At 40.8% G+C, this 10,068-nt stretch overlaps 1 protein-coding gene across 1 annotated transcript in view; it reads right to left on the bottom strand.

The window, feature by feature from the left end:
* Nucleotides 1–5,614: 5,614 nt before the first annotated feature.
* The window catches only part of SARC_04163 (hypothetical protein), a 12,101-nt gene continuing 7,647 nt past the window's right edge, over nt 5,615–10,068 (bottom strand). Inside the window, exons 8-12 of the mRNA XM_014302006.1 lie at nt 9,590–9,771; nt 8,633–8,708; nt 7,555–7,608; nt 6,650–6,715; nt 5,615–5,784 (exon numbers count right to left, since the gene is read on the bottom strand). Coding sequence (XP_014157481.1) covers nt 5,669–5,784; nt 6,650–6,715; nt 7,555–7,608; nt 8,633–8,708; nt 9,590–9,771 — 494 coding nt within the window. The 3' untranslated portion in view covers nt 5,615–5,668. The remainder of the gene's footprint in view (nt 5,785–6,649; nt 6,716–7,554; nt 7,609–8,632; nt 8,709–9,589; nt 9,772–10,068) is intronic.

Raw genomic sequence — 10,068 nt, 5'->3', positions numbered from 1 at the left:
GGATGTAAATATTCAGATTACAATACTCACTAATATAATAATAGCATATGATACAGATTTGTACATAAACAACAATCAGTAAAGTATAAAAATAATGTCAATCTTGATACATCAATAACAATTCATGCTATGCAGGCATAAATAACAGAATATATTTTGCTTTATTTCATTATACAAGAATTATTGATCATACGTTCACAAAGATGAGGGCTATAATACAAATATACGGATTTCAAACGAAATCTATAGATAAATTTCAAATATATACAAAAATTCGACATACACACATGTATAGACATTTGGGCAGACATTCGCCGCACATTTATTTTTAAAGTAAAATGAAATAGCATTCAGAAAGTTCATAATATAGTGGAGGATGTTTATAATATAATGAAGGATACCTATATTATACTGTAGATATAGTAATAACGTAGACTAAAATATAGATTACACTGGAACAATACACGCTACACTGAGATGACAAGGAATTTATAGTCCCGCACATATTGACATAGTAGCTATATATGAATATGTATCATTTTGTATATTAGAAACGCTATATGTGCTCCACAAGGAGTATAGACGAAATTCATGGACGCCCCACAGATATAACTGACAATCCATAAGCTTATTCTCAAATTTGATAGTGAATTACAAAATTAAATAACTTTGCAATACCATAGTTCCACAAATATTACGACACAAATAAATCACATTGATGTATACTTGTATAGAGTTTAACTACATATTCAATGGGATAGAGTCGACAGTATAAAATTAGAACAATTGAATGAAAATTGTAAATACAGGGCTACTCAAGTGAATAATATATTCACACTAACGTATAATTACACGACGATAATAAACTAGTATACACATAGATATTCATAATGTACAATAGATAAATAGTTCCATTGCATGCACATACTTTGAATCAACCAAAACGTCCAATCAACGTACATACTCACAGGACACCACACTTACACACAATTATACACTTTCATTAATATTATACTACTTACAAGAGTATTGGGACTTTGGGAATCCCTTTCGCAATCGATCAACAATAGCGGGAAATCCGCCTACACACACTCATCGACATTGTTGTGTAGCTAACACACGAATAATCATCTTGAACATGAATTGTTTTTATGAACACACTCACTAGATAGACCATCAGCGAGATATTCAATACATACGGTGCTTTGAATTTATACAACATACATATTATCGCCAAATACAAGCTCTAATAGTCTGGGTCTATGACGAGATGTATTGTTTCAGATACGGACGAGATGGATTGTTTCAGATACGGCCCTAAGTCATCCTTGTCGGCTCAGTATTTGTTTCTAGCAGAAGACCTTGTCAGAAAAAAAACAAAACGAGAACTTCACTTCAGTGTTTGCCTTTTTAGAAGGTCTCTTAGAACGCTTAGGCATACAGCATTTCCCAGCAAACTCGTCACTCTTTTAGTCGTCGCCCTTGAATTAAACTGTGAGTTGTGTAATCGACAACGGCGGCCGATCACTCCTCCTAGTAGGGTTTCGAATAGTACTTGGGACTTCTGGGTGTCAGGGTTCTCATGGCTTGTTAGTTTGTATATATGCGTATCACCGAGTCCTTACCGTTGATCTAACTCGTCATCAAGAAACTCAGACCAGAGTTGCCATTGATGTTGTCCACTTTATGTTCCTCGGAAACCAAGTCTTCTACCCTGCCTCGATTTGCACTAAACATATTGCAGGCTCAGTTGCTCTTCTTGAAGCCATCACACTTGATTGTAGTGGCACCTATCACCTTAAGCCAACCTCGCGCCTGTTGTCAGAAACCATTTCGTAATATTTCACCATGGTACAGTATCTACAATTTGAACGCCGGAGATCGTCCTCAGAGTAGCACTTTATTTCCTTCTGACGAGATTCATCTGGACAGCTCTTCAACGTTCCTTTCGGCAAAATTACAGCCACAAAATGAGGCCGTCATTCAACTGTCTTTTTCGGTGGGCGCAACTCATGATAAATCTATCTACCTCTTTGCTGTGTCTAGATTTAAATCACTACTCATGCACGCAGAAAATTGACGTCACTGGTCGCTACGTTTGATAACGTGCAATGTGGAAAAGTGCTAGTGTTTCTAAAGTATTGTGCGTTTGAATTTATTTATGATCTCACCCTCAATTATATACTGATGGTGGTTGTACTAGTGTTCAACCACTTGGGTTGGCCAGGGTAAAAACTCACATGATCAGTAAGAGAAACCTTATGCAGAACACTTTAGCACTCGGATGTATTTTCTAGAAATAAAAGAACAACTCTCAAACCGGTGGCCCGTGTCCTATAAATAGAATAGTCTGAGAAGAGGTCTCAAATTACTTCTCTCGGGCTGACCCACCTATACGTATATTAATTTGAAAGCAAGCCTCAAGCTACTCTCGGGCTGACGACGTAAACCGTTATCAACGTATATAGAAATACGTCTACTTCTGTAGTCTCTCACTGTATTCATCGTGAAGCATGATGAACCGGTAGATTAGCTCTGCAGTGATGAGCGTTCCGGAACCTTGGGCCTCGTGGGTGATTAAATCCTTGTGGATAGCGTTCACCACATCGTTATAAACATAAAAATACATACTACACCATGTAGTTCGCAGATGGGGCGCAATGCGATCTACCACCATCAGTAGTTTGATGACTCAGATGTATTGAAAGCTTTTACTAAGTAGTTTCGTAAACTCCTATACAAAATCAAAAGATGATGCTGAGTGACCTTTTTTGCATACTTAACGTCCTGGTATAGGTCAAGGTATGTCCTCAGGCATCATTCAATCCAAGTTTTAAAAACGATGGCATGTATGTGCTTCCTGAAGGTCAAAGGTACGTTATGTTCATCAGGACTACAGGGACCTAAACTCAACAAAGGTAGCAGAGTAACCGAGTAACTTATAAATTTTAAGTATACCTCGCCTGTGAACAAAATATATGAGAAATTATGTTGCCTTAATATGTGGTCGAACCCCATTTCTCATTTATTCTTCTACAATTCATGTGAGCTTTTCGAGACTATGTAATTAAAACTACTTATAAATCAACTTTGGAATTCTTCAAGCTGAGGCGGGGGGGAAGGGGTTGCTGTATAAAACAGAGACTTCCTGACAATGTGTAGTGCATCCGATGGTGCTGCACTCCTTGATCAACATGAGTTTATAAAGAAGATCTTGAATATGAGACTGTTGACGAAATCGCAAGTGGAAAACTATTTTATTCACAAATCGTCCTACTTTCTATTATAGAGTCTCCCAGCTTTAAAGTACAAGTTATGGGGTTCAGGCTGATAGACTGGAAACGATCTCGTAACGCCTCGGATGATAGACTGCAGGTGACTGCACACTTTACGTAAGTAAAAACTGCTTCTTTAAAGTGTAGGTGGGTACCTGTTTTTTGTGCGCCGGACATCCTTGGCGAATCGATTCGGTTCAATTTAGGGCAGAGATGACGCCGAGTTATATAGCATTCAAAAACGCTTCACTATTCACACATGTGTGCTGTAGTTTTGTGTCTGCGAGATCTCATCTTGGAAATAGTCGGACTGAATGCTTTAAAAGTATTTTGGCGGATGTAGTGATTCTAAAATAGTACAACTAAACACCTATCGTAAACATCTTTGCCAAGCGTGGTGCGATAACTGTTGGTGTGTCACTAGCCACTACCAATGTTGTTTGTCCCAGTGTTTAAGAGTGTAGCGTGGTGGACTTTAAATAAGATAATTATGACATCACCTTTGGTTTAAGTAAATGTTAGCAAATTTTGCACGATGAAGTTAGTAAATGTACATTAAAAAAATGTAATTGTCGCTAAATGTACACTTGCACATATTGTATTGATATTTCCGTACGTTTCCATCAGTAAAATGGGTGAATGTACATTTAGTGACTTTTCCACATTTAGAGACTTTGTTCTTGGTTTTATAGGGTGTTTGTGTTATCTGTTCAATCACTTAGGTTGGCCAGGGCGAAACCTTATTATGGTCAGTATGCGACGCCTTTAGCAGAACACTATAACACTTTGATACTATTCTATTTCGACTTCTCACTCAATTTTACGCTAGTCATATAATGGTATTTGGCAAAAGCCGTGACTCACATAGGGGAGCAACCATTTTTAAGTTGTTGTAGATAAGAAACTTAACCAACCCTCGGAAGTTGGTCGAAAAATAAATATTGAATCAGCTTTCGGGGGTTGGAAAATAAATGTAGTCAACTTTTGGGAAAGGAACTTGATTTGCTCTCGGGAGTGAGCTAACTCCAATGTTATTCATAAATCAAAGAGTTTCCCTGCTGTAAAATCTGGTCTGAGGCTCGTAGTTGTAGTATCTCACCCAGCGCAACATATACAACCGTGATTGCATGCCTACCAACACTGAAAAAGAATATATTATCAGCTTTGGGGTCTTTTGGATTCTTTCCTTGCGACTGCAAGGCCTACAAAGCAATACCAACATACATTTAAAGCCGGAAAGTAGCTTGTCGAGTAAACGTTTTTGTCGTGGGGTTAGCCTAGGCACGTCGTATCGGAAGAAGAGAGCACGTAAATGTCAACGAGTGCCGATTAGAAACCAGAGGTATATACAGTGCAGAATAGCCACCAGCAAGCGAATAAACTGACGGAGATATCGTACCGAACTAGTCATCATGTTGTTGATGTTTTTGCCTGTGGGACGATAAAGTTCAGGGTCTGACGAAGTAGGAACAAGGATACACATATATATAGTAGATGTATATGCATACATACATACATACAAATATATATACACACACACATCATACATACATACATATATATATATATATATATGGCACTCGTGACTTAAACTGACTTCTAAATTTATAGACCATATTAATCGCGCTGATGAAGACCACAAGATAATTTAGGGCTTTGGGGCTCGGTCGTAGTTTAATGAACCAGAAATCGCCCCATTATCTTGCCGCTTGGTAGATAAAACCGAGCACATGGCGAAACCGCACGTATGTACCTGCCGCAATTGACAAAGCAGCCCTAGCAGGTATCCGAGAACGGTTTATCATTTTTACTCAAATAAGTGAGCCACGACGCCAATACGGGGGTCGAACGTGTAGAAAGAAGACTAGATACAGAAGCAAAGTGATATTTTTTTTTGGGTGATCGTATGATCATGTAAATAACAAACAAGAACACTGCCATCGTCGATATTGCTATTGCATGATTAGGTTTGGGTGTACATCTTGATCCAGCAAGCAATATCAAGATCGTCAGTCAGTATATGACATGGTATGAGATTATTAAATAGCAAAATAAGATTCTTATTCACCTCTCATACCATAGTCGTCATTGTATACCCCAGAAGGAAACCATCACGAGCTAATCGGGGTCACCAGCTCACAGCAAGAGATCGTTTTTTTCAACTATGACTCAAATATTTCTCGAGCCATACAGCTGCTGAAAGTAATCATCCTTCTGTTATGACACCTTTTAACCTCACTCTCTTACACTGCCTGTGTTGGTAAGCGTGACGTTTGTTGTACATCACCAAGAGACCTGAAGAAAATAAGCTCAATATAAACAAATAAACAGGGTACTTTTCGTCTAAGATATCTAATTTATTTGTATTTTACGCCTAATTATCTTGCTTCTACTCAAGAGTTGCCCACGCCTTCTGTGAAAGCGAGTAATGTCTCGGGATGGTCGGCCCCTATCTTTTCCACCAGCATTTGCATTTGACGGCGCGACTTGTCTAAGTACTCCCTGAGGTCTACAGACAAAGGGAGTTCATACATGAGTTTAGTACAATGACATGCGAGATGTAGCTCACTGTCACTCTTTTCGTAATGTTCGCATGATTACGATGTATGTACTCGATGAGTACAAAAAACTAGCTGGAGACTTCGATCATACTAATGATGAGCCACGCACACTTTAGACGTTCAACAGTCACCGAACGGCAGTTTGTTGGACAAATCTTCGAAATGTTTGGATTGATCCTGAATACATCTGCTCACAATAGTAATAAAATAAAATTGTCAGCCAGGTACTGATGATACACACTATCCTTGTCGATGTTTCTGCTTGCCAATAGCAAATGATGCATTGTCATCTACAAATGACCCAAACATTAACACACAATGCCAGCAAACTTAAACATCACCATACAACCACTCGAGCAGAGAACGTCCCCCGATTATCATAACACTGACAGTTATGATAAATACATACATCGCGTATCACACCACCCGAACAGTAAATGCTCCCCAACTTTCAGTATACGCCAGTCCGAACGGGCTCAACCCATCCCAAAACCACACGTCAGCATGTGATATTCTGACGTCGTGCCCCTAATACAAACAAACACCAAGCTTCGTACACGAAATTATACTGTCATCTAAATACTTTAATACAAACCTTTTGGGCATACAGACCTCACTCCACATACACGAACTTTGGGAGATACCTTCTACAACTTTTCAAAACTTTCCATAATAGCACATATCTTTAATAGCTCCATAAGATAGTTTTGAGTACACATACCGGTTGATCTCAACTATAATTTCTATACTTTCACACACCTGCTACAATCACACAAACTGTGTCACAGAATACAGGCCCCCCTAATAACACACCTTTTATCGTATCCGATTGCCAAGTCGCCAGCTCTTGCAGTTCTGACGCGGAAAAGTTGCTCAATTCTATTTAAGGAGCAGAAGATTGAGATTGTTTGCTTACAAGTTACACGGATGGAACTCATCCACTCTTACTCACGTGAGAAGAAAATGCAGTGATAACTTGTTTCTTTGGGGAACGAGCCTAACATTATGATTGCTATTGGACTTAATATGAACGGTTGCAAATTGCCATCTTATCGGCAGAGGAGAGAGAATCAATAAGTTGAGCGTACTGACTAAGGTACAGATTCGGCGAGTATACACATATATTGAGCCAGAGTGACTACCAAATTGAGAACTCCTCAACAAGATCGGGAGGGTGTTTACATGAGCAAGTAAGCCCGCATACGCAAACACGTAATGATTCTGGATGTCTACATAGACATGATAGAATGATCGGTGCTTAAATACGTACGGGTATCAGTTTGTGATTTCAATATAGACAGGTATATGTATTGGGTATGGTGAATTATACAGGTGCTCAGTTATGTATTGAGTATGGTGAACTATACAGGTGCTCAGTATACAGATGTAAATAAAACCTGCAGGTTGGAAGTGCGGAGAGGGCGATGAGACTGCATGCGCTACCCAGAAAGAAAGAAAGAAACAGTGATCACTATAACATTAAGTACTAATAAACAATTAGGACAACAACAGCCACGATGGCATTTTAAAGTGCCAAGCCAAAGCCGCAACACCGTACGCATATAGAACATGCCTTACTATTGCCACGCTCAGATTCTAATATGAGTAGTAATTATGAGTCAGAAGTACCTATTGCCAACTCAATAGCGAACTCTGCCGTTGATACGTAGGTGCAAAGCAGACACATACACACAGTCACTCAATACAAATCAAGATACCTGTGACCGCTCTGTCTTCCAGCGGCAATGGCTTCTTCGAGTACGTATATTCAACTGTGAAACGCAAAATTGGGAGAAGAGAAACTGTTGAGGGGAGATGAAAGGAAGCGCAAGTCGAGTGCATCGCTTACTAGCAGTTCTGCAATGTAGTGGGCAGCATACGATACTATCAAGAATATCAAATTTGCGCATGTAATTCTAATTGAACGCTCTCTATGTATTTATGGTTTGGGGGGTTACTTTCCGCGGCAAACCTTCAAATATATTGAGCTTAGGCTGACAGTCGATATGTGATCACACAGTATGCCGCAGATGCCAGCCATAGCTGAAATGTTCATGAGATTTACGAGCCCGACATGAATGCACATGCAACGATACATATTGCTTTAGCACAGCTCTGTCCTATCTGATAAAAGGCTTCATCAACACACGACCAGCTGTTTCTTCAGCACATCTCTGTCCTATCTGAGAAAAGGCTTCATCAACACTCGACCAGCTGTTGCTTCAGCACATCTCTGTCCTATCTGATAAAAGGCTTTATCAACGTACGACTAGCTTGGGGTCGTGGTTGGGAAGGGACGTGCGTGCTCAAGTTCTCCGAGATCACAAATTGTAATCACAGTACAGGACGATCGACACGGTAGTACAATCTGTCAGACCCACGTGACACGTGCAAGGGTATGGCAACAAGGAAAGCAATTCCATTTGACGAGCAGTCGGCATAAGGCCACATTTAGGCGCGATTAGAATACGAATATTACACAATGCCGATTAGTCATTCGATATTACTCCACTAGACAGCAGCAGACCGGTATTGAACCATTGACAAACTGTAGACCATACAATGTTGTAAAAATCGTACATCCGCCGCTTCCTGGAATACTTCTTAAGGCACAGGTGATGCACACGGCGGGTGCATAAAGACACCTGCAATCACACTATCTGATCTTTCATTCAACCAAACAACCCGCCGCTAACGCACTGAATAAACACACCTGCAACCAAACGATCTGATCTTTCATTCAACCAAACAACCCGCCGCTAACGCACTGAACAGTACAGATCATCCGTTGCATACCTTGCGTAGTACTTGGCCCGCCAGATACCGTGACCAGCACAACAGGGCCCCGTCCGCAGCCAGGCGGTGTCAGTAGCTGAGGGACAGAGAGAAGAAGGAAGAAGACAAGGACATGAGCAAGATATCAATGACAAGAAGGAACACTTCAGAATACATGTAAGTAGCCAACGCACTAATACTCGCGCGCAATGGCTAAACGGCGATACGACTGCATGGGCCCATAAAATACACGATGCCGTGACTAACGGAGCACTGCCATTGAGCCATCTTAGTAAACGCATGAACAGTTCTACGTACAAGTTGTTTTAAACACTACCCGCTCTGCCATTGAACCCCCTCAATAAAACCATCTGCTGCGATATGCATTCGAGCATGCGTGTCTCCTTATGAATTGGGCAGAGTATTAACCGCCTGCTTGGCATGTCTGAGGTTGAAATGAGTGTTTCCATACACAGCCACGCACCTTTTACACAACACTACAATACTACACAGAACACACGTTCGAGCAAGCGCGTACACGCTAGAACGATAGCTGACACATGTATCAAGTACACATTTATATATTTCGAGTGTATAGGTATAATGACAAAGTGTATAATCCGAGTGTATAATTAAAGAGTACACACACACACACATATATATATATATATATCCGAGTTTAACAAGTACACATTGATGTTTATGAAGGTTCTACTAATACACCAAGTGCAGCCACAGAATCTCCGCCGCCTGGCAGTGAACTTCGAACCAGCTATGTGCAAAGTCAGAAGTCGGATCTGAGCAGACATACAAAACAAACACACCTGCAAAGACACGCAGATATACTAACACACAAGCATATACATCGCATACCCAGGCAAGCAAGTAAGCAAGTAAGCAAGTAAGCAAGGACCATCACCCCCCCCCCCCAACCCCTGTAGATACCACTAACTTGCACCACAGCATGGCAGAGCTCACCTTGATACAATTCGATGACTTCCAGGTCACCTGTTGCAGGTCACACAGCCACCCCGCAACACTCAGGTACACGAGGTCGTCGTGGTTGTTGCCCAAGCTTTCGCCGTCAATGGTCACCACTTGGCAGCCGGCTTCCGAACCCCTCTCCGGGAAGATTTGTTGGATGTCTGGTTGCAGCGCCTCTGATAGTTGGAGCCATGTTGTATGATATGAGATATCAAGTGATATGCTACGAGGGATGTATTGGCCTCTGATTGTTGGAGCCATGTTGTATGTTTATCAAGGGTATGCTACGAGGGATGTATGACGATTTGTTGGATGTCTGGTTGCTGCGCCTCTGATTGTTGGAGCCATGTTGTATGTTATGAGATACTAAGGGTGTGCTACGAGGGATGTATGAAGATTTGTTGGATATCTGGTTGCTGCGCCTCTGATTGTTGGAGCCATGTTGTATGATATGAGATATCGAGTGGTACTAG

Source organism: Sphaeroforma arctica (assembly GCF_001186125.1).
Source record: "Sphaeroforma arctica JP610 unplaced genomic scaffold supercont1.226, whole genome shotgun sequence".
Taxonomy (NCBI): domain Eukaryota; class Ichthyosporea; order Ichthyophonida; genus Sphaeroforma; species Sphaeroforma arctica.
The sequence above is the reverse complement of the archived record's forward strand: the minus strand, read 5'-3'. Positions and strand labels throughout refer to the sequence as shown.